Below are 26,735 nucleotides of genomic sequence, written 5' to 3'. Positions count from 1 at the left end.
TTGACTGTTTTGGTTGAATATGGTGAAATAACAATTACATAAATTGTTATTTAACAATTTTTTCCGAGAAATTTCCGATGCCACCGAGAAAATCAGATGGTAAAAAATAGCAATGGGTTAACCATATAGCTCGAAGAACTGGTAATATATTGGTTTGGTATCCTGTATCCTTGTGATACCAAACGACTGAGGAAGTGATCACAAACAAAGTGGTCTAATGCAATTAGAAAAGCAGTGGAGTTAAAATGGAAGGATGAAATAGCAAATCAAATTTTTATTTTATTTTATTTATTTATTTTTGGACAAGTTTTTCCAACAATGGATTAATAATAGTTGAAAATGAGGCCAAAATTTTTCTTTAAAAAATAAATTTAAAAAGAACTTTTTTTTAAAAAAAAAAATCTTTTGTATTTGATCTCGTATTGATCTGAATCATTAGGTTTTCGTTAATTTTAGAAGCAGAACCTATTCAAATAAATAAATTAATTGATGATTAAAAAATTTCCTTCTTTAAACAAGTATTATAATTCAGTATTTACATTTGCTTGTGCGCTTTCAAAATAAAATTAATTCGAAAAAATGCAAAACGTTTTGACAAAAAGTGAAGAAAAAAATAGCATAATTGTTTTTAATTAGAATCTCTCAATTTGTTTAAAGAGTCAGCAAAAAGAAAATAAATAAGTAAAAATGATAAAAATAAACTAAATAAAAAATATTTAAAAAAAAACTAAGAACCAAGTATTCAATAGGATTGTTCAATGCAATAAACTACTATTTCATGCAATTATTTTTTTCCTAAATCGAATAAACACTTAATTATAAGCATATCATTTTACAAGTTCTTTTTACATAGAACATAATTACTGTTGTTTCTAAGATTCTCACGATTTTAACAAAACGCATGAATTGAACGAAAAGTAACAGCATTAAGTGTGATCTTTCTTATTTAGAGTTTAACAGGTGAAAACTGTGACCTCAATATGTTTCGTGAGCACAGCTGTATATAAATAAGATTTAACTCGAAAATTTCCCGAAACAAAGGCAATTCCAACGGAATCCGCAATCAGCGATGCAACAGGTTTAAGCGGGAGCCACCATTGTGGTCACATGAAAAAATCCCTGTCCTTGGTTCTTGTAAGCGAACATAAAATGTGTAAAAACATATATATTTATTTTTATACGAAACTACACACTTTAAATTTTACATAAAAAAGTCAATATATGATATTAATATCATTTGCATAACGAGTAAAAACATATATATATATATATATATATATATATATATATATATATATATATATATATATATATATATATATATATATATATATATATATATATATATATATATATATATATATATATATATATATATATATATATATTTATACGAAACCACACACTTTAAATTTTACATAAAAAAGTTAATATATGTTATTAATATCACTTGCATAACGAGTAAAAACATATATATTTATTTTTATATCAACCTATATACTTTAGTTTATACTTAAAATAGTTATTTAAAGAGAATTATAGAAATTAATATTAAGTAAATTTATCACTTGCAAAAGTAAAAACATATATATTTATTTTTATATGAACCCACACACTTTAATCAAAATTTAATACTTAATAATAAAAAAATTATAGGACACTTTTAAGTAAGCATATTACTTGCATAATATGTAGAAACATATATATTTAGTTTTATATGAAACTACACATTTTAATATATACTAAAAACATTTAATAACAAGAATTATGTGATGCTTTTATGTAAACATATCACCTGCAAGATACGTAAAAATATATATATTTATTTTTATATGAATCTAAACGCTTTAATCTATACTTAAAATAGTTAATAAAAAATTATATGAAACTAAACTAACTTTTTAATAAGACAGCATTGTTAAAAGGAGACACTGATACCATAGACACTGTTACTGGAGATGTTTGTTAACAGCGGCCTGATAATTTATTGTATGCATAATATGTAAAAACATGCATATTTATTTTGATATTAATCTACATGCTTTAAATGAAATGTAACATAAATGAAAAAGAAATAATGTTAAACCACTCTCGTTATTTTAGACATATTTTAACAATAGTTTTAATATTTTTTTAAAATTTCTGTATGATTTACTTAGTACTTTAACAACATGTTAAATATCGGTTATCGATATTGTCTTATCGACCGGAAATACCTTATAAAACCAAAGTTTATCATTTCACATTTTATTTTCATTCTTTCATTATCTATAAAAATAGATAAACAAACAACACAATTGTTCTAAAAAATAAACATTTTTATGAAGAAATATATATAAATTATAAAGTAAATTTAGAAAACTGCGCAATATTCTCCTTAAACTATTATTTAGATTTCTTTTTTTACTTGACAGGGTTATTATTATTGATATGAATTTAAAAGTCAAAACAGACGAAATTTCTTTTAACAAGCCAGTTTTGATAATTTTTAAAATAATGTTTTAAAAGAATCAATAAAATTTGAATTTATATGAAAATGAGAATTTTTTGTTCGTATTTTGATGTCATTAACGTTATTATCTAATAAAATATATTTAAAAATACAGTTATTAATTTTTAATTTCGGAAATTATTACATTAAATTAAAAAGTACAAATATTCCAATTTAAACTAAAACCTAATTTCAAAAACACATACAAATTCCTAATTTCATTCCTAATTTCGTCATTCCTAATTTCAAAAACGCATACAAAATGTCATTGCATGATTTTTTTCCCCAATCTCTATACGTTTGTTTCATAAAAAGAACTTATACATAAATTAATATACATTTATACGAACATTTATAAAAAGCTATAAGGAGTTTTATTTATAATAAGTTAATTTTCAAATTAGAAAAGAAACTTAGAATTCCTTTTTTTTAATTTAAAATATGGTTTAAAGGAAGAAATTACAATTTAAAAATTGAAACATATGCTTCAACCAATAGTTTCCATCGCAAACTTTACAAAAGAATTTTACAGTGGGCGGGGCACGATCAAGATTATTATAAAGACATTTCATAAATTGATAATATTTTACAAATTAAATTAACCTAAACATTATTCCTATTATTTGCACATAAACTTAACGTGAGTTAATATTTTATATTATTAACTAATTATTATAATAAAATACGTCTAGAAAAATAAAATTTTCAAATTTAATAATTATCAAAACTTTTAAAATCACAAACATTGTATTTTTCTAATAAACACCGATGAGAAATTTAACTATTTAATATAGTTAAGAGATTTAGGGAAATTTATTCATTCTAGGTCAGTGACCCTCAAGGATTTTTCCCTTTTCCTCCCGGTGTTCTGTTGGATCCAGGCCTCAAAGGGATGAGCATCTTGATGCTCAATAGAAGAAAAAGAAAGAACTTACCTGTAAGTGAATGGGTACTTTTTTCACAGGTGTGTTTTTTGATGACATGGTGATTAAATAAATATAATCAGCTTTGTAATTGCAGTCAAACAGAAATATCCGGATTTTGCTGTCACAATTTAACGAGTTTCCAGATGCTTTTCAGAAAGTATACTGGACCATATCTATCAAATGATTATTCTTCCTGGTTGTGCAGTCCGTGAAAAAGTAAATAAAAAATGTTTTTTGCCTGCTTTTCTAGTTCCGGAGAGAAGAAAGTGAAGCAGGATGTGTGGAGAGATGAGAATAAATTCAAACAGTGGCTCTCGTAGAGCGGTATACCGTCTAGATGAGAGCGGATCGATAGTAGACGCGCAGTATCAGTCAGCACGTCTGAGGCCGCGAGCTGCCTCACTCCATGGAAACCATCGTTGTCACGTGACTATTACCGTTAGAAAATTTTTCTGAATGTTTTAATATGGGAAAAAACAACGCTCCATCTAAATAAATCTCGTTTCGCGTTCCTTTAATCATGTTGTGCGAGTCAAACGGAAGTGCATTTTGTTTAGGGATTCGGATTAAAAAAAAAATTGGGTCGAGCAAGAAGCTAAAAGATGAGATGTTTTATCCTCTCTATTTAATGAGTAGTTTCCTCTTCATTCTATCTTCTTCAACGGGCGTGGGCGTTAATTATGACAGAAGAGGGTGGGAAGATGCCCTTAAATTAAGTTTTGATATAAAACATTAAAAAAATAGATGAGTTTTTGTTTGCTTGAAGGAACAGAGCCGCGATGCAATTTTAGAATATTAGAGAAGAAGCATCACGGAAAAGTCAAACATTTTAATATTTTTTATGTATGAAACCTGTCGGATAAAACAAAGTAATTGCTCTTAGTATACGGCTTTACTGTGCGCTGAAAGTTAAGATGCAAAATAATTAAATTCCTTTAAACTAAAACTTAGAATGCGGGTACTTAAAATGTATTACTCTTAGAAAATAACTACTCTTAGAATACGGCTTTATGGTGTGCTGAAAGTTGAAAATTAAAATAATTAAATTCCTTTCATTAAAAACTTAGAATGCGGGTATTTAAAATGCATTACTCTAAGAAAATAATTACTCTTAGCATATAGCTTTACGGTGAGCTGAATGTTGAAATGTAAAATAATGAAATTCCTTTCATTAAAAACTTAGAATGCGGGTATTTAAAATGTATTACTCTTAGAAAATAATTACTCTTAACATACGGTTCGCTTTCGGTTCGCTGAAAGTTGAAAATTAAAATAATTAAATTTCTTTCATTAAAAACTTAGAATGCGAATATTTAAAATGTTATACTCTTAGAAAATAATTACTCTCAGCACATACATTTTTACGGTGCGCTGAACGTTGAAATGTAAAATAATTAAATTCCTTTCATTTAAAACTTAGAATCCGGGGTATTTAAAATGTAATACTCTTAGAAAATAATTATTCTTAGCATACGGCTTGACGATGCGCTGAAAGTTGAAAGGCGAAGCAATTAAATTCCTTTCATTAAAAACTTAGAATGCAGGTATTTAAAATGTAAAGCTCTTCAAAATGAAATATGCCATATTGATTTGCCATAGTTGTGGCAATTACTCTTTTTAATTAATTAAAATGGTTTTTCTAAATATCTACGACCCATTTAAATGCTTTTAAAACTTTTTTAACTTTTACAATTCAACCTTTAATGCATGACGCTCAGACAATAATAATAATTTGTTTTATATACATATATATATATATATATATATATATATATATATATATATATATATATATATATATATATATATATATATATATATATATATATATATATATATATATATATATATATATATATATATATATATATATATATATAAAGGGTAAATCGTAATCAACAACCATAATATATAATTTTGGAAATTTAAAAAAAATAGTTTAAAAATTATGCACATTAGGAGTCAGAACATGATATTTAAGTAAAAGAAAAGAAAATGTTATCAATATCAGACAAACCACTATTGAGAAAAGTGGAATTAAAAAAAATCAAAGTTAATTCGATTGTCTGATGAAACTTGAAGTTGTTCAGCGTAGTCACCTTTTCCTCCACTCGGCAATTAAATAGGTTTTGATACTTTAACTTAGTCTTTCTCGCGGATAAATCGATAAACTTTGATAAGGGTTTCGTTTCTTCATTGCTTAAAAATTGATTTTTAGACCCATAATGTGCATAATTTATGGATATATTTTTAACAAGGATTTTAAACATATATTTTTAGGGCTGGTTATCAAGAAACGGAAATTTAGAAAATACGGAAATTTAGTTTAAAAACGTTTTACAAATTTGCTAATAAACTATTGTCTTAATGATAAAAACAAATAAATAAGAGCGATAAACAAGCTTCGTGATATAATCAACTTGTGAAGAAGCGTTAGCTTATTTAAAAAAAAATATACATTATTAGAAAAAAGGGTTAAATTAATGGTCTTAGAAAATAAGGTTAAATGACAAATTTTTAATTGTTATTTTACCATTTTCAACCAAAACAGTTAAATAACCGGGAGAAAAAAACTATGGCATTCAAACTGTTAACAGTAAGATAAATAGTTAATTGATTGTTCTCACCTATTACGGTTAAACGACCAGAATTTTATCCGCCTCAGTTAGGTCCACCTTTATGAAACTGCCTAGCTATAGTTGAGCACATGCTATAGTTGATGAGATGATATAGTTGGGGTCATGCTATATGGGGACATGTTCGGTTCATTTGACAATACAAAATTCAACTACAACTTAACTTCAATGTCCAGTTAAATTTCATTTTTCTGACTTTGAAACCACACTAGTTGTAAAAGATTTCAAAACCGTAAAGGTAAAGAAATGTTCCTAATCGTAAACTTTATGGTTAATCGAATGGACATACTGATTCCGGTTATTTTAACGTAATTTTAGAATGAAAATTCCAACAAAGTATCTGATAATGAATCTGACTACATTTATATATTAAATAAAGACGTGTATGAACTACATGTTTTCTAAATTTGATTTAAAAAAGTTTCTTATTAATATAATAACAAATTAAACTAGTTTTCCCAATTTTTAATTTGAGTTTAAGCTCTGCGTGAAAAGAATATGAAATTTTTTAAAAAAAAACTTGACAATTTTAGCAAACAATTTTAGAATGAAAATTCTAACAAAGTATCTGATAATGAATCTGACTGGATTCATATATTAAATAAAGACGTGTATTAACTACATGTTTTCTAAATTTGATTTAAAAATAGTTTCTTATTAATATAATAACAAATTAAACTAGTTTTCCCAATTTTTAATTCGAGTTTAAGCTCTGCGTGAAAAGAACATGAAATTTTTTTAAAAAAAAACTTGACAATTTTAGCAAACAATTTTAGAATGAAAATTCCAACAAAGTATCTGATAATGAATCTGACTACATTTATATATTAAATAAAGACGTGTACTAACTACATGTTTTTTAAATTTGATTTAAGAATAGTTTCTTATTAATATAATAACAAATTAAGCTAGTTTTCCCAATTTTTAATTCGAGTTTAAGCTCTGCGTGAAAAGAATATGAAATTTTTTAAAAAAAAACTTGACAATTTTAGCAAACAATTTTAGAATGAGAATTCCAACAAAGTATCCGATAATGAATCTGACTGGATTCATATATTAAATAAAGACGTGTACTAACTACATGTTATCTAAATTTGATTAAAAAAAATAGTTTCTTATTATTATAATAACAAATTAAATTAGTTTTCCCAATTTTTAATTCGAGTTTAAGCTCTGCGTAAAAAGAATATGAACATTAAAAAAAACTTGAGATCATAAGATATTTTTAAAACTGTAATATCTCAATCACTAAAGGGAAAAAAAAAACAATTACTTAGTCTCATCTTTTCATGGTTCACAAAATCATAAGTGAACCACGAATAAAAACTGTTAGGCTTAATTTTATTTATAACTGTGCTTAAAAAACTGATTCATATCGGATTTATTGCTATGAATATTCAATTCCGTAGTAATATACTTTTAAATCCAACCCTGAGAGCTATTGCATCAAGCATTCAAACAAACTCGTCACCGTTGAGAACTACATGAGTCTGCCTAATCCGCATTTGTGTTATTTAAGCAGGCAAAACTACTAAATCCTCCCACGATTAGCTCAAAAGTATGGGATTAGCAATCCATAATTCTTTTACCACTAGTGATATTTTATGTTAACACTGTGGTGGGTGCGAAAAAATAGAATAAATAAATAGAATAAATAGAAATAATTAAAAGTTTAATAATTTAAGTCTGATTATGACAAAATTCCTTAAAATTTTAATTAATGAATGTAAAAAGAAAATATTTTTAATTATTGACAACATGCCAAAGTCTACCATTTTTGCAGCAGACATTTCTGAATGTTTAAAATTTATGTGCTCCATCATTTTTATTACCCGGGTTCGCGAGGGCTCGCCACCCGATGAGGTGGTCAGGTTTGAATCTTAGCAATGACTGGTCGATACGAATTCCGCACCCGGCTCGCACTGACAGCAGTGCTGACGTAAAATATCCTCAGTGGTAGACGAATCATGGGTTAGAGTCCTCTTACCACCAGGCTAACCTTGGGTGGTTTTCAAAGTTTTCTTCTTTGTGTTATGCAAAAGCGGGTTAATTCTATCAAAAAGTCCTCCACGAAGGGAAACTTCTCCCAATACTAGATCCAGGAGTTCCCTTGTCTTCTGGATTGGGTTCAAAATTATAAGGTTACGAAGATGAACATTGGTAATCATAAACTTAAAATTGGGTCTACTGTTCAACGGTGGTTATAAAATAAAAAATAAAAAACCACTATGTATAAACCTCGGTGGTTCAGGGAATAGAGCGTTCGCCTCCCACTGAGATGACGTTAGTTCAAAATCCAGCGAAGGTCGATGGATACAAAATCCGCACCCTTCTCGCACCGACCACAGAGCTTAAATAAACTATTCTCAGTGGTAGATGGATCATGGGTTCGAATCACCTTTCCGTAGGGTTAACCATGGGTAGATTTCGTGGTTTTCCTATCCATGCAACTCAAATGCAGGCTAGTTCCATCAAGAAATCATCCACGACGGTTAGTTTATCTCAATGCTTGATCCAGGAGTTCCGTTGTCATTTGGGTTGGGTAAGAAATTATAAGGCTATAGCGTTGTACATTGATAGTAGTTAACTCAAAACTGGGTCTTATGTTCAACGCCGTTTATAAAATTAAGTATAACCACTATGTATTTGAATATATCTATGCAAACGTATCTCTAAAATAAAAATTAAATAAAAAATAATGATAAATCTCTTAAGAAATATGAAATCAAAAAAATACTTAAAACAGCTTTTCTTCCATTTCTAAGGATATTTTCCATTAGTTTGGTCATATATGCATACTGACTTTTAGAACAAAACCTTTACGCGTCTGACTTACTATAAAATCATAATAAGTTCTTAAATTTTACATTTATAAGGGACAATAAACTCTTCTTTTTCTATACATTCAGAAAAATCAGTTTAACCTTGAACCATATCGCTACTGTAAAAATAATTCCGGATGAAAATTCCAGTAAAAATCCATTTTTACCGTAAAATTTTACGGGTCAAAAAAATCTGATATACCAACATTTTTATATACAGTAATATTTACTGTAAAATCACCACTGTAATTAAATAAATATTACTGTAAAAATTGCGTGTAAAATTTTTTGATAAAAAATAAGTTATAAGGTAAAAATTGATTTTATACTAGGAATAGATTTTAAGGGATTTTAAGGGACATATAGATTTTAAGGCAATTATATGGATGCTGCACTCAGAGTGTGAGTGTCAGTCTTTTTTACCCTAATTTTTTCAGTATACCTTGAACAAAAAAATCGGTGTGAATTTGCTTCAACCTCAATAAAGATGGTAAATTAAGCCACGTTTCCATTTTAATTTGAAACACAATATGGAAAAATTAAGTTAAAAGACGTAAGATAATATGGTTTAATTTAGCGCCATATTATAAGTTGCAGCAAAATTGAAAGATATTATTAATTCAACATACTCTCGAATCTTCAACAATGTAGCCTGTTGCATAAAGCTACCGAAAGCAAACTAAATAGTGGAGCATCGTTTATACGACGATCACTTATACGACGTTTACATTTATACGACGTTTTAGTGTTTTCCCAAATCATTCCTATTCTTTTTAATGTAAAAATATATCGTTTATACGACGCACAGAATCGGTTATACGTCGATTTTTAGATTTTGTTCTTTATCTAATTTTTTTTTTTTTCTTGTGTATTTTAAAAAAGGGCGGAATTTGCCAACATGAATGATACAGAAAAGGGTGTCAACAAGAATGCTTGGATGACGACCGTAATTTTTACTAGATGACTGAAAAAACTAGACAATGTTATGAAGAGGAAAAAACGAAAATTTTGCTATCATCGACCCATGTCCAGCGCACCCATCGATACTAATTATTTTGGAAAATGTAAAAGCTCTCTTTTTTCCTGCAAATTGCACAAGTGCGCTTCAGCCATTAGATTTGGCCGTGATTAGAAATTTAAAATTGCATCATAGAAAGCAGTAACTTCAACTCGCTATTCAAAGCATTGTAGAGAATAATAGCAAGAAAATATAATTGAAGGTAACATACATTCAAATGGCTCACTGCAATTTTTCTCCTTTGGTTATTTGTTTGTTTTGCTTTGTCTAATTTAGAAATTTATGTAAATCAGCACGTTAAACATTAAAATTAGCTGAAAACAGAGTTAGTTTCAGTTTTAGAAGTAAAAATCGATTATACGACGTTATCGTTTATACGACGTTTTTCGGTGGTCCCTTCGGCGTCGTATAAACGATGCTCCACTAAATATAACAAAACGAACTGGCATGGAAAATTATTTCTGCGTGCTTATTTTTTTCGTATCAATCGAAAATAGAAATTTTTGGAGACAAAAATTTTCATTCATAATAATTGTAACTTTATATTATGTACTTATTAGTAACAATAATGTATCATTTTCTCAGAACTTTATCACCATGATAATCAAAACAAAAACACCAACAAAAAATTATAACCAAACCTTATTTTGCATAGTTTTAGTTAAATTTTATTCCTATTATTTCTTATAGGAGCAATAAAAATAAAAAATGCATCAATATGCATATTTTCTTCCATTTATGTCGAATAATATAATGAATGGTGTAAAATAATTGCTCGTTAGACTTGATAAGTAATAATAAAAACTATCTCTTTATTTTACATTTAGTAGCCGTAGAAAATTTTTATTTTTTTAGTCGCTAACATTAAATCAAAGCAATAATAAAATGTAAAATTTTATAACTTACCACAATTTTATTTCCGTTATTCATAGACATATTTTCTCTCATATCAACCAAAAATTATGGTTTTAGTAACAAAAACTTTGCGAAATGTTGTAAATTTTTCCCACAAAGCAATAAATTCTACTTCTAATTTCCTGTTAATCACTAAATTCGAATTCACTTTCAGTAGTAAAATTTTATTTTTCTAGTCCCTAACATTAAATTAAAACAATAATAAAACGTAAAACTGTATAACTTACCTCAATTTTACTTCCGTTATTCCTAAGCATATTTTCTCTCATATAAACCGAAAATTACGTTTTTAATAACAAAATAATTTGCGAAATCGAGTAAATTTTTTACAAAAAGAAACAAATTCTACTATTAATTTTCAACTAATTACTTAATTCAATTTTTCTACTTTATGTAGTAAAATATTATTTTTCTACTCTCTAACATAAAATCAAGACAACAATAAAACTAAAAATCGTATAAGCTTTCCTCAATCTTATTTCTGTTATTCCTATGCATATCTTCTCTCCTCAACCAAAATGTATTGTTTCAGTAACAAAATCTTTGACAAATATTTTCACATGAAGGAACAAGTTTTATTTCTTATTTCCCACTAATTACTAAATTATACTTTTACTAAATTCTAATTTTACTAATTACTAAATTATATTTTTACTAAATTCTAATTTTACTAATTACTAAATTATATTTTTACTAAATTCTAATTTTACTAATTACTAAATTATAATTCTTTAGGTAGTAAAATGTTTATAGTAAATGTTTATTCTTAAAGTAGTAGTAAAATTAATTGACTTTAAGTAGCAAAATGTGTTTTTCTTCTAGTCCTTTACATAAAATCAAAACAACAATGAAACTTATTAACTTACCTAAATCTTATTTCTGTTATTCCTATGCATATTTTCTCTCAAATCAACCAAAAATTTATGGTTTTATCAACAAAATATTTGCCAGAATGAGTAAATGTTTTACAAAAAGCAACAAATCTACTTTTAATTTACAACTAATTACTAAATTCAAATTTTCTTCTTTATGTAGTAAAATGTTATTTTTCTAGTCCTTTACATGAAATCAAAACAATAATAAAACTAAAAATCGTATAAGCTTACCTCAATCTTATTTCTGTTTTTCCTATGCATATTTTCTCTCATCAACCAAAATATATAGTTTTAGTAACAAAATCTTTGCCAAATATAGTAAATTTTTCACATCAAGCAACAAGTTTTGTTTCTAATTTCCTACTAATTACTAAATTCTAATTCTTTAAGCAGTAAAATTTTATTCTTAAAGTAGAAGTAAAATAAATTTACTTTAAGTAGTATAATGTTTTTCTTCTTTCCAGTTCTTAACATAAGATCAAAGTAACAATAAAACTTAAGATCGTATTAACTTACCTCAATCTTATTTCTGTTATTCCTATGCATATTTTCTATCATATAAACCAAAAATGTACGGTTTTAGCAACAAAGTCTTTGCAGGATTCAGTAAATTCTTTACAAAAAGCAACAAATTCTACTTTAAATTTACAACTAATTACTAAATACAATTTTTCTACTTCATGTAGTAAAATGTTATTTTTTCTAGTCCCTAATATAAAATCAAAACAATAATAAAACTAAAAATCGTGCAAGCTTACCTCAATTTTATTTCTGCTTTTCCTATGCATATTTTCTCTCATCAACCAAAATGTATAGTTTTAATAACAAAACCTTTGCCAAATATAGTAAATTTTTCACATCAAGCAACAAGTTTTGTTTCTAATTTTCTACTAATTACTAAATTCTATTTTTACTAAATTCTAATTCCTTAAGTAGTAAAATGTTTATTCTTAAAGTAGTAGTAAAGTTAATTTACTTTAAGCAGTGAAATGTTTTTTTTCTGGTCCTTAACTTAAAATCAAAACAGCAATAAAACTTAAAATCGTATTAACTTACCTCAATCTTATTTCCGTTATTCCTATGCATATTTTCTCTCATATCAACCAAAATTTTATGGTTTTAGCAACAAAATCTTTGAGTAAAATTTTCACACAAAGCAACAAATTCTACTTTATATTCTTGAATAGATTCCTTCAGTGAAAAACAATGCTATGTTACGATGTACTCAAATACTCGTTGACGATCGACTATAAAGTTCATTGTTATTGTTCTTTACTTGATGATAATCTGTGATGGACTGTGTTATGAATGAAACGCATGAAGATGAGCACTTTTCTTTTTTTTTCTTTTCCCGTTTTTGGATTCGCTCGGCTGACTGCATTACGATTGACACTAACAGGTACTAGCGGCCTTTTTCTTTTTTCTCTCAAGATATACAAAACGAAATTATGCCTTCCCATGTGTGAGAAGTGCAAGAAAGTGTTCAACTGGGAGTTTTCTGATACAGATGGGTAGTTCGGTTGATTCTGCTCGGTAAAGTGTAACTTTAGGGAAAATTCATAATTCAAAATAAGTTTGGGAAGCTCCGAAAACAGCATATCTGAGGTAAATGTAGCGGAAAAGGTTGAACCAAAAGCGGAAGAGTTTCTTCCAAATGATATGTTTGATTTAATGCATAGAAGAAAAGAATTTTATCATTTCAATCAAGGTGGAGGAAATAATGTTATATATGTAGTAATCTAAGGATTTTTTGCATCATTGTTTGCTACTTGATAGATTAGAGTAATATAAATTTCGCAGCAACATTGTATAACTTTTTTTATTAACAAATTTTACCTGTTTTGACCTCTGAAAGTTCATGTTGCTTTGTAATAAATGATGTTAATTTCTTCCCTTTTCTTGATTTCACACAGCGATTACGTTAAATGTCTATCTTGGGAATATGTTGCATTTAATTTAGTTTTTATTTATGATTACTAGTTTGTAAAATAAATTTAGCAGTAAAATAAATTTAGCAGTAAAATAAATTTAGCAGTAAAATAAATTTAGCAGCAACATTAAGCAACTTTTTTATAAATAAATTTCACTTTCCTTGACCTCCGAAAGTTCATGTTGCTTTGCAACAAATGATGCTAATTTCTTCCCTTTTCTTGGTTTCATACAACGATTTTGCTAAAAGTTAATCTTGGGAACATGCTGCTTTTAATTTAGTTTCGACTTGTGTTTATAAGTTTGTAAGATGAATTCAGCAGCAAAATTGTGCAACTTTTTTTATAAATTTTTTTTTCCTTCCATGACCTTTGAAAGTTCACAACAAATGCTCTGCAACAAATGATGCAAATTTCTTCCCTTTTTATTTTTTTTTTTTAATTTTTAGTTTTGCACAGCGATTTCGCTAAAAGTTAATCTTGGGAACGTGCTGCTTTTAATCTATTTCCGAATTGTGTTTATTAGTTTATAAAATGAATTTAGCAACAAAATTGCACAACTTTTTTATAAACAAATTTTATTAGCATTAACCTCTGGGGTTACCTACTTTTCTTGGTCACTTCCTTTTTCTTAGCTACTTCCTTTTTCTTGGTTACTTCCCTTTTCTTGGTTACCCACAGAGATTTTCTCTTTAAGGTCAATTTTGGAAACAAAATACATTGCATTTAGGTTTGACCTATTATGTTTATTAGTTTTAAAACTTATTTGTATTTATTTTTCATCTTTGTTTGCTACCTGATCGATCAGAGTAAAAATAAATGTGGTAGAAGAATCGTAAAATTTTTTTTATCACCAAATTTTGCATTCATCGGCCTTTTAAAGTCCATGCTGCTCTGCAACAAACGATGCTAATTTCTTTCTTTTCCTTTTTTTCATGCATAGATTTTCGTGAAAAAGTCAAAAAAGCTCAATTTTGTGAACATGCTATGTTTAATTTATCTTTGACTTTTGATGTTTAGTAGTTTAAACACTTGCCGGATTTTCTTTCAGCATCTTCTTTTGATAATTGACAGTTCTTTACCTGCATTGACCTCTGAAAGTTCGAGTAAGCTCTCTGTACTAAATAGTGCTAATTTCTTTCTTTTATTTGGTTTTACACAGGAATTTCATCTTAGGGTCAATCTTGGAAACATGTTTCATTTAATTTAGGTTCGACTTATTATACTTATTCACTTAATAATGTATTTGTATTATTTTTTTCGCATTTTCGCTTACTACCTGAGAGTTCAGAGTAAAATATATTTGGCAGCAATATCGTATAATACCTTTATTGACCTCTGTAAGTTCATGTTACAGTGCAACAAAATGGTGCTAATTTCTCCCCCTTCATTAATTTCGCGAACAGATTTTCTCAAAAGGTCAATCTTGGGAGCACGCTATATTTGATTTAGCTTTGACTTAATTTATTTAATAGTTTGAAAACTTATTTAAATTATTTATCGCACCTTTGTTTGCTCTCTGCACTGTTAGAAAGTTCAAGAAAACATTAAGGTAAAACAACCGGCAGCAGTTTTCCATCCATTCAACAATCAAGTTTATGGTTAGGAACATTTCTTTATCTTTACGGGTTTGGTAACACCCGTAAAGGTGAAAAAATTTTAGGTAATAATAATAAGGAGAAAAACGTGAATTCAAAATTAAACGGTTTCGTAATTGTTTGCAACTAGCATGATTTAAAATCGCAAAAAGGAAATTTAACTGAATATTGGATTTGGGTCACGTTAGACTTCTCGTTAGGCAATGGACATTGTAGTTAGGTTGTGGTTGAGTTGTGTTTTGTCAAGTGAATCGTGGAAGGGAGCTTAATTTGTTTATCTAGTGGCTCCATTTATCGAGAGAAATGAAAAATACTAGACTTTTTGTGCAAAAGAAGCACTGAGGTACAGCCATTCATGCGCGAAAGAAAGTTTCGTTTTTCAAAAGTCCTGGGTCACCAAATGAGTACAGGACATTGAAAATCCTCATGTGTAAGGAATAAAAAATACCGTGGTGTCATCCCTGGAATTTAAACCCCTGATCAGTCGGCCATGGGATTGATAGATAAGCCTTCTTGGCTAAAGTATGAACCCAGAAACAAGGAACTAAGTGGCTTCGTAAGTTGCCCACCACACACTTATAACAATAAGATTATTTGGCATCCGCTGTTATGTTAAGCATCTGATGGTGGGAAAAAATGTGAATTCGCAATCCTTATCACATGGCTTAGCTTCCAGCTTTCGAAGAATGTGAGCTCAATTCACTTTATCTCTGAGCCTTGCTGACGTTGATAAAATGATGGTTATTTAATTGTATTAGATAAAAAACAGTCAATAAAATTTTTTTTCTCACCGTAAACAGTTTGAATTCCATCTTTTTACGGTTATTTGACTGCTTTGGTGGAATATGATAAAATAACAAATAAACTTGTTAAACTAATTTTTCCGTGAAATTTCTAACAGTATGAGTTTAATACACACATCGTGCAAGTTTTTTAATTATCAGTTCCAACCTACACTGACATGACTAAAAGATCATGTTGTTTTGTTATAATGTTACTAATGTTTCGATCTTTTCTTTAAAAAGAAAACTCTCACTCAGATTTTCTTGAAAGGTCCATCTTTGCAACATGTTATACTTAATTTATATTTCATTTATGATATTTATTAGTTTTGAAACTTATTTGTAACTTTTTCGCGTATTCCTCTTCTACCTAGCAGATTAAAATAAGTTCAGTAGCAATATCGAGTAACTTTTTCCATTGTCAATAAGTGTTTTTTAGTTATATTTAACTTAGATTCCAGTTACGAAGTTTATAAGTTTGAAAACATATTTGTATTCATTTTTGCATCTTTGTTTTAATTAAAGTGAAATAATTCAGTAACAATATCCTGGGACTATTTTTGCTTCAAAATTTTGCCTTCATTGACGTTTAAAGTTCACGTTGTTCTGCAAACAATGATATTAATTTCTTTCCCTTTCCCAAATTAGCTAACATGTTTTTTCAAAAGGTCAATCCTTGAAACATGTTATATTTAATTTAAGATATTTATTAGTTTGAAAGCATTTTCACTGATATCACATTTCATTGTTCTATTGTTATTGCAATTTATCCATTGATCTTTCTATTTGTTTGTGCATGATATATTTTTACTGCTAGCAAATGTAACCTTTAGTAACTCTTTTTCTTTGATCTCTATTGATCACATATTAATTCATCAAGTTCTTTATATTTATCTTTATTATTTAAATGTATTATGCATACAGATAAGGTTAAAATAATGCACACACAGTTTTTCTTAACTATATGGGAAAGCTAATACCTCTTGCAAAGCTACGTTTAGAAAATCAGAGGTTTAAGATAGTGAGTAAAACATCGATGATCATTTTTTAAGCTGATTATTTAAAAATTTTTTTTTTAAGTTTAAATATTTGTATACATGATTGAACATGCACATACATAAAATGCATCTTCATCAGTGCGTCTCTTGAATAAATTTTGGCAAATTTTAAAAGCACTTTTATCGAAAAAAAGATTTTTTTGAAAGGTTATATCACGATTTTTATCGAATGAAATTTTTTTTAAACCTGTTTATTCCGCGTAAAAAGAGTATGACGATATTAATTATGGAATTATAATATAAATAATTAGCATGATATTTTGATTTTTGTGAATATTATACCTATTTTAAGTTGTTCGAACATGTTCGAAACATTTGAATTTTACTTCGATTGTAAGTATTAAAAAGTCCATAATGAAAATCTAAAGGGAGAAAAAAATTCTGGTAAAGTTACAGTACTGTGAGGTAATGACATTTTTGGTTAAAAAAACATAATTTTGGTTAATAAAACCAAAATGAACGTTATTAATTAACGTACAGTTTAAATAGATAAAAAAAAATAGAATTCTGAAATAATTTTTAATCCAACAATCTTATCACAAAATAACCTAATATTTCTCTATTCCACTATACTTAATACTTCTGAAAATTTTACCTTTCCTCTATTTTCATCATTTTTATAACCGTCGTTGAACAGCCGATCGAATTTTCCGTTTACGGCTACTAATGCTCAACTCCGTAGCCTTGTAATTTTGAACCCAATTTAGAAGACAAGGGAACTCGTGGATCAAGTAGTGGAAGAAATTTGCCTTCGTGGAGGACTTTTTTGATGGAACTAACCCGCAATTGCGTTACAGGAAGAGGAAAATCACGAAAACCTCCCACAGTTAGCCTGATGGTAAGGGAACTCTAATCTATGATCCCTCTACCACTGAGGATAATTTACGTCAGCACTGTAGTCGGTGAGATCCCGGTGCGCAATTCATATCGACCCGCCATGGCTGGGATTCGAACCCGGTACACCTCACTGGAAGGCGAACGCTCTATCCCCAGAGCCACCACAGTTCTCCGCAATTGCTAATGAAATTTATTCCTTAATTATCGGGGTTCCGCCAAAAGAAGGTCGATCATTTAGGGTTCCACAGCAGAAAAAAAAACCGCTGCTAGATTTTTGGAATTGTATTTTTGCTAAAATATAAAATTCAAAAAAGTAGTTTGATAAATGTTTTTCTTTTTTTCATGTAGATTTAAAATTTATCTACAATTGGTTTTGTAAATTAAAGACATTTTGATATTGACTAACTGTTGTTTTAGAAATAAATAACAGTAAATAAGTGCAAATTTGAAAAATTATTCTTTGGCTGTGAGCCGTGTTTGGAAACTTTTACCTTTAACGCAGAAAAAGACATAGGTGTTTCATGATGTATTTTATAATCGTAAATTATTAAAATGCTAAATATAATATTTTTCACTTATTTTGAACTAAATTAATAAAAAATAATGAAAAAAGTATTTTAATACTTTTTCCCGATTTTTTATAAAACATATTTTCAAATATGTGTCATATTTTTCCGATTTTTCCGTATATTCCGATATTTTTCCGATTTTTTATGAAACATATTTTTAAATATGTTTCATATTTTTCCGATTTTTCGGTATATTCCGATATTTTTCCATATTTTCCGATTTTTTATGAAACATATTTTTAAATATGTTTAATTTTTTTCAGATTTTTCCTTATATTCCGATATTTTTCCGATTTTTTATGAAACATATTTTTAAATATGCTTCATAAAAAACCGGCGTCAAATTGATAAATACAATTCAAGAACTTTTTTTAACAAATGTGAACACTATTCAAATTCAAATGAAACAGATACTCTTTTGGGTTTTGAAAATGACTCAAAATATTGATTTGGTCAAAAAGGCTTATTTTCTTAATTTATTTTGTTATCTACTCACGCACCTCAAATGAATCATCTCACGAAATGGGAAAAACCACAGATATTAAAATAACTGACAAAAAAATCAATTCTAAGGTAATAAACTTTTAGTCCGTAGCATTGCTTTTAGATTTAAGTTTTTACAGAGCGCAAAATAAAAAACGGACCACCCTGAATAATTTTTGATTTAATGATTAGATCTTCACGTTTTAGAACTCAATCTTAAAGGCTCGAGGGGGTGACTTGAAATATGCTAATTATTTACCGCAGACGTTATTTTAAGTAACGAAATCAGAAACGAAAACGTACTTTCTCTGAATAAACATTCCTTTTTTTCTAACGGGTTCGGATTTCTAACCCTCAAAATATAGGGAGTAGCTTTAATCTGGGAAATATAGTCACTATAGTTTGTTCAGGAGAACGGTCTAAATTTTGGACCCCTTAATGTTAATTTTACTTTTCACGTATCTCGCGAATTTTTCGAACGGTCTAAATTTTGGACCCCTTAATGTTAATTTTACTTTTTACGTATTTCGCGGTATCTCGCGAATTTTTCGAACGGTCTAAATTTTGGACCCCTTCATGTTAATTTTACTTTTTACGTATTTCGCGGTATCTCGCGAATTTTTCGAACGGTCTAAATTTTGGACCCCTTAATGTTAATTTTACTTTTTACGTATTTCGCGATATCTCGCGAATTTTTCGAACGGTCTAAATTTTGGACCCCTTCATGTTAATTTTACTTTTTACGTATTTCGCGGTATCTCGCGAATTTTTCGAACGGTCTAAATTATGGACCCCTTTATGTTAATTTTACTTTTTACGTATTTCGCGGTATCTCGCGAATTTTTCGAACGGTCTAAATTTTGGACCCCTTAATGTTAATTTTACTTTTTACGTATTTCGCGGTATCTCGCGAATTTTTCAAACGAATTGAAAAAAATTTGCGCACAAATATTAAACACGTTTATCCTAAGATAATCCCATGCAAAATATAGCTTTTAGTAAATATCTATTATTTTTTATTATTTTATTTAATAACAGTCAAATAATTTTGAATTGTTAAATATACAATTTTTACATAATTTTAAAGATTGAAATTTTAAATGGCAAAATACAAAATTTGAGCAAAATCGGTTAAATAGTTCCTGAAAAATCAAGAGATTTTGAAAAAGTCATATTTTTTAAATTCGATTTCTTAGGAACTGTCTGATGAGGAACTGAGATTTCGCTCAAATTTTGTATTTTGCCATCTAAAATTACATCCCTTAAAATGAAACTGTATACTTTACTATTCAAAAACTTATCGACCATCATTAAATAAAATAATAAATAATTACTAAAACTTACATTTTACATGGGACTATCTTTGGATAAAGGAATTTTATAATTGTGAGAAATCCGAATCCATCGGAAAAAGTTTGGAAGAAGATCTAAAATTTATTTATTTATAATTAATTGTATAAGATATAGCATTTTGAGTAGTAGTGTTATCGTGAATGATAGAAATCAAGAGAATGTCGACTTTCACTGGTGAATGTCCGAAATATTTGTAGTATCCGATCTGATACTAATTTATTCGTTGATATTACTATATTTATTCGATATTTTAACATTTGCTGATGATAGATTTGGAGAAACATCAGTGTTTGGAGTACTGATTAAATGCATACTGGGCAGTGGCAATTGGCTTTTAAAAACATTGATGTAGGGCATACCGGGCAAATGCATACGAGACAGTGGCACTTAACTAGATCTAGTATATATTTCGGACATTTACCAAAGCGACTATGTGATTGTTAATATTCACCGTTGCAAGTCAACAACCACCAATTTTGGTCATTTACAGTAACAGTTGTGATAATTTATTATGACCTACGCGTGAAGTCGAGCAATTAAAGATAGAACAGTTGAGTGTTTAGAGTTAATAAATACTATTATTACTTAAAACAAGTATTTACAAATCATTAATTAGAGTTAATAACAATTATTAATCTTAAAATTAAAAACTGATACTCATTAAATAAAGTCATTACTAATTACATAATGTAACAATATCACAAAAAACCGTAATCCACAAGAAAACATTAAAATCTACGAACAAATGAATTACTTTTCTAATCTATGGATTTTGAAGTACTAGATTGCAATCTTCATGATTTGAGCTGAATACTTAAGGTATTGAATTGAAAGAGAAGAAAGAATAGACAGTAAAAATTTGAAATAAAAATCACCGAAATTGAAGGGCAGTTTCATTAACTTCTATTCCTTGTGGTAATTTCATTTGATAACAGTTAAACAGTCAATCCAATTCAGAGTTTCCGACTACTAATGTTCAACTCCGTAGGTTTGTTATTTTGAACCCAGTCCAGAAGACAAGGAATCTCTTGGATCAAGCATTGGGAGAAACTAGGCTTCATGGATGACCTTTTGATAGGACTAATCAGTATTTGTTTCATATGGAGAGGGAAAAAATCACAGAAGCCTCCCACGGTTAACCCGACGGCAATGGGAGATTCTAACCCATGATCCGTCAACCACTGAGGATATTTTAGGTTAGTACTGCGGTCTATGCGAGCCAGGAGATTTCGTATCAACCAGCTACCACTGGAATTAGAACCTGAGTCCTCTCATTGGGAGGCGAACACACTATCCCCTGAGCAACCACGGCTCAACTTAAAGTTATTTTATTTTATTATATTTTATAACCGTCGTTTAACAGCCGAGCCAATTTTTGGTTCTACGACTACTAATGTTCAACTCCATAGCCTTGTAATTTTGAACCCAATCCAGAAGACAAGGGAACTACTGGATCAAGTATTGGGAGAAATTTGCCTTCGTGGAGGACTTACTGATGGAACTAATCCGCATTTGCGTTACATGGAGAGGAAGACCGCGAGAACCTCCCACGGTTGGCCTGACGGCAAGGGGACTCTAGCCTATGATCTGTCTACCACTGAGGATATTTCACGTCAGCACTGTGGTCGGTGCAAGCCGGATGCGGAATTCGTATCGATCAGTCATCGCCGGGATCGAACCCGGTTCACCTCATTGGAAGGCGAATGCTCTGTCCCCTGAGCCATCGTGGCTCAAATTAAAGTAATTAAGGAATTTGAAAACTGCCAACTTAGAAATAATGCATACAACAATTCGATCTATGGATAAAAAAATAAATTACCCTTAAACAATTGCTCTAGATAGTTAATAATTTTAAATTATTAATAATTAGAAAATTATTCATCATTTTGTTTTCTATTCATTTGAGTTAATTTCTACCATTAATAATCAAATCTAACAATTACAACTAATTAATAAGAGTTAATTACTATTTATCTTTTATTTGAGCAAAAAACTACTACTCATTAAAAGTTAACAACTAATAATGTTCTTAATCATGTCAACAGAAAAAAGTCTACCTACAAGGAAATATTAAAAATCAACGAACAACATAATAATTTCTGATTTAATAATTGGACTTTTGTGTTCTAGATTGTAGTCTTCATGGTTTGAATAGAATACTTAAGATTTAAAAATGAAATAAATATTTGATAATCACTAAATCATTTAAATTGAAACAATTAAATTATTACAATTAAGTCAATTTAAATTTAAACGAAATGAGAATATCAGATTCCCAGTTTAATAATTATAAAGCTATCGATTTCAAAATGTTTTAATTTAGCAGCGAAAATTTGTTAAAAGAAAGAAAAGAAAAACCCTTTATTTATTTTGGAACACTAATAGAAATAGGTAAATAAAAAACGAAAGATTCCACTTTAAGCACTTTTATTTTTAGCATTTTGAGTGATGAGGAAGTTGCACTTGAACTCAAAAATAAGATCCTTTTTTCCGATGTTCTATTAAATCTGTTAAGAAACAGTTTAAGAGTAACAGTTATTTTAATAAATGTGTTAAGCATATATGAGTAAGTTACTTTTTAAAAGTAACGAGTAAAAGTATAAGTACTTTAAGCAAGAGTAACGATAGTAAAAAGTCTTGATTTTTGAAAGTAACAAGAAAAGAGAACAAGTACGAAACAAAAAAAAGTAACGATTTTAAATTACATTAAGTAACCGTAAATTTCATTAAAAAAATTTATTTAAAATGTATTAAATTTTAATTTAAAGGTATAAAACATTAAAATGAAGGAAAATGTTACAAATTTCTATAGAAATAGTGCACGTTGAAAGAAACCAAACGAGAAATCAAAATTCAATGTTTGCATGTGGAAAGGAATTTTCAAATTATGTTCATTTTAAAACAATTAAATCTTCAGAAATTTTGTTTTTTTTGTTCTTAATTTTTTGTAACAAATTAATTTGCTGAAAAAATTCGATAAAATTATGATTTTTGTTTAAAGAAATAGGTAAAAAAATTGTATTCATATACAGGTAAAAACCATTAAAGGTTTCACGGTCCCTCCCACCAGCCGCCCTCTCCCTTTCGGGAAATTGCAATCCTTAAAGATGTTTGAAAAAAGAAGTTAGATGTTAAAGAATATATAATACATTAAATTTATAAATTAAAAAAATTAATTTAAAAATTTAAAAAAAAACTTTTTTGAAAAGGAAAATGTTTTAAAAATTTCAGAAAAAAGAAACGATTTCTTCCAACATTCTCGTTACAAATACTTGAACTTTTTCCAAAAAAAGTAACGATTTCTTTAGACATTCTTGTTACAAATACTTGAACTTTTTCCAAAAAAAGTAATGATTTCTTTAGACATTCTTGTTACAAATACTTGCACTTTTTCCGAAAAAAGTAACGAAAAAACAAGTAAAAGTACTAAATTTAAAAAGCAAAGTAAATACAAGTATAAGTACGTACTTTTTACTTTTACTTTCGTTACAAGTAACGAAAGTAAAAGTATTGCCATGTATGGCGTTAAGCAAACACAATAAATTGAAATTGATTAATATTCGTAATCGAATTGACAAAAAATAGTCATTGTTCAAGAATCAAACAATCTTTTCACAATGTCTTTTGATAACTCATTACAAAATATATATAGTTGTGAGCAAATTATTAAAATTAATTCTTACAATTAATTCTTGAATATATTTTATCAAAATTAAGAAAAATAATCAAATTAAAAATGATAAACGAATTCAAAGTTGAGAGGTTTAAGGACGGTTTCTAAGTTTGAAATTATTTTAATGAAAGGTATAACAAGACACATTTCTTACCATCATCCTCCCTGTACACCCACACTGCAAAAAATTTCGGATTAAATTACGGTAAAAAATACCAGCACTCAGGGTGTCGGTACCTTTTACCGTAAATTCTATTTTTACCAGAACATGTTACAGAACAATAAACCTGACCTAACCAACTTTCATTCTATAACTAAAAAATAACAAAATAATGTTAATTTACAATAATTTTTACTTTCTATTATCATAATTAATATTAAGAATTAAAATTGCAAGAGTAAACGAAAACGATATTTCTTCCCCTAAGTGATTCATTTCTGAGTCTATGACTCAAAACAATAACTAAATAATGCCAACAAAGTACATTTACAAAGAGTTTTATTTTTTGCCTTTTATTGTAATAAATATTATAAATTAAAATTCAATGAGTTAACAAAAGCGATATTTCACCTCAGTTACCTAAATCTCACTGATCCAAATTTGAGTCATTTACTCAAAAGAACATCAAAATAAAATCACTAAAATACATTTACAAAATTTTCATTCTCCAATGTCGTCATAAATATTGAATATCAAAATTTTCTGCAAATCGAAAACAGTATTCATCAGTTATCTCTTGATTTAATTTCGATTTCTACGACTCAAAACAATTACAAAATAATTACAATTTACAAAAAAAAAAAGGTTTTCGTTACATTTTATCGTTATAAATATTATGAATTAAAATTATATGAATAGACCAAAATGATATTTTTTCCCAGTTAGTTAGAACTCAGTGATTCAATTCTGAGTTTATGACTCAAAACAGTTACTAAATAATATCAATAAAATACCGTTACAAAAAGTTTTACTTTCCATTATTCTAATAAATATTATAAATTAAAGTCAAATGAGCGATATTTAACCTTAGTTCACACAAATTTGAGTCGATTTCTCAAAAGAATATCAAAATAAAATCACTATAATAATACAAAAATTTCACTTTCCGAAATTATTATAAATATTGTAAATCAAAATTTTATGACAAGTCGAAAACTATATTAAACATTAATTATCTCGTAAATCAATTTTGATTCCTGATAAAACTAACAAAACAATATCAAGTTTTTCTTTTATGTTATCGTAATAAATATTATGAATTAAAATTATATGATTGAATGAAATGAGTTAGAAGTCAATGATTTAATTTAGAGGCTAATGACTCAAAATAAAAACATTGCATTGAAAATGCGCTTATCGTATTTGCACATTTGACTTCATGACTTTTTCTAACAATTATATACAGTTGATATTCTATTATCATTATGTTTTTTGTATTTTGTTGTTTTCGAATAATACTTGTAGTATACCTATTTTTACCGCAACCGGTAATTTAACAGGGAGAACAATTTACTGCTTTATATGGTTATCAGATCAGAAATTACGATATAATGCGTGTTCAACGTATTGCATTCGATTAGTTGTATATTTATACAAAGACGGTTGCGTAGTTAGTTCAATCAGAATAACTGTGAATTCAAATTTCAAGAAAGTACCTAAAATTTTAGCTTTGCATTTTTTTTGTACGGAAAAGTACAAAAATTAAATGTTTTGGTAAGTAGCTTACATTCTATTTTGATAGCTTTACTTCATTTTTAACTAACTGTTAGTTTTTACCCAGAAAAATGTCGAAACAATCAAGACAGCACAAGTTCTTAGAAAAAATAATATTTATTATAAAAATTATATTTCTTATATACTCTTATAATTATAAGAGTAATTATAATAATTATAGAAATAATAATAATTAGAAGAAATATGTTTGCGGAAAATGTACAATGGAAATATGTATGTAAAAAATACGTTGAGCAAAGAATTGAAAATTCTTATTCTTTGTATTTGTAATACATAAAAATTGACAATATACAATTTTGTTTAATTATAATAAAGTTTTATTAGCTTATTTCCTTCCTAACATCCATATTTCATACATTCAATCAAAAAACAAAAATTCTGGTCATTTGATTGGCTATGGTAGAAATAGGTATATATTCCGTGTTGGTATGTTTAGTGTTAAGATAATAGCAAGATTTTAATTCTAAAATATATTTCGTAGATTTAGGAATATTTAGCATATACTACGATCTTGATTACCATTTCTCATTACTTTTATTATAAATATTGTAAATAAAAATTTAAAAATTGAACCAAAACGATATTTCAGCACGGTTACTTTGTACTCATCAATCGAATTTTGAATCTATGACTCAAAACATTAACAAGATAATCTCACTAAAATGTTTAAAAATTTTCATTTACCATTATCTTTTTCATAAATGATGTAAGAATAAATGAGTGGTGAACGAAAAACGATATTTCAGCACGGTTACTTTGTACTCATCAATCGAATTTTAAATCTATGACTCATAACATTAACAAGATAATCTCACTAAAATGTTTAAAAATGTTCATTTACCATTATCTTTTTCATAAATGATGTGAGAATAAATGAGTGGTGAACGAAAAACGATATTTCAGCACGGTTACTTTGTACTCATCAGTCGAATTTTGAATCTATGACTCAAAACATTAACAAGATAATCTCACTAAAATGTTTAAAAATGTTCACTTACCATTATCTTTTTCATAAATGATGTAAGGATAAATGAGT

The 26,735-nt window shown here is 27.9% G+C and overlaps 1 protein-coding gene across 6 annotated transcripts in view; it reads right to left on the bottom strand.

Annotated features, from left to right (window-relative positions):
- Positions 1-26,735, bottom strand: part of CRMP (Collapsin Response Mediator Protein) — an 89,484-nt gene that overhangs the window by 39,264 nt on the left and 23,485 nt on the right. Inside the window, exon 1 of one of the 6 annotated variants that reach the window (XM_043040295.1) lies at positions 26,698-26,727. The exons of 2 other annotated variants lie outside the window; for them this stretch is intronic. In XM_043040295.1, coding sequence (XP_042896229.1) covers positions 26,698-26,712 — 15 coding nt within the window. In that variant the 5' untranslated portion in view covers positions 26,713-26,727. Of the gene's footprint in view, positions 1-3,426; positions 4,041-12,739; positions 12,892-26,383; positions 26,414-26,697; positions 26,728-26,735 lie in introns of those variants that run through there. 3 more of the 6 variants (XM_071188414.1, XM_043040294.2, XM_016048420.4) reach the window with 3 other exon arrangements.

The sequence above is a fragment of the Parasteatoda tepidariorum genome, chromosome 12, assembly GCF_982258835.1.
Source record: "Parasteatoda tepidariorum strain Cologne lab strain chromosome 12, Ptep-v5.0, whole genome shotgun sequence".
In the NCBI taxonomy this organism is placed as follows: Eukaryota; Metazoa; Arthropoda; class Arachnida; order Araneae; family Theridiidae; genus Parasteatoda; species Parasteatoda tepidariorum.
Note: the sequence above shows the minus strand (reverse complement) of the source record. Positions and strands in the feature narration are given on the sequence as shown.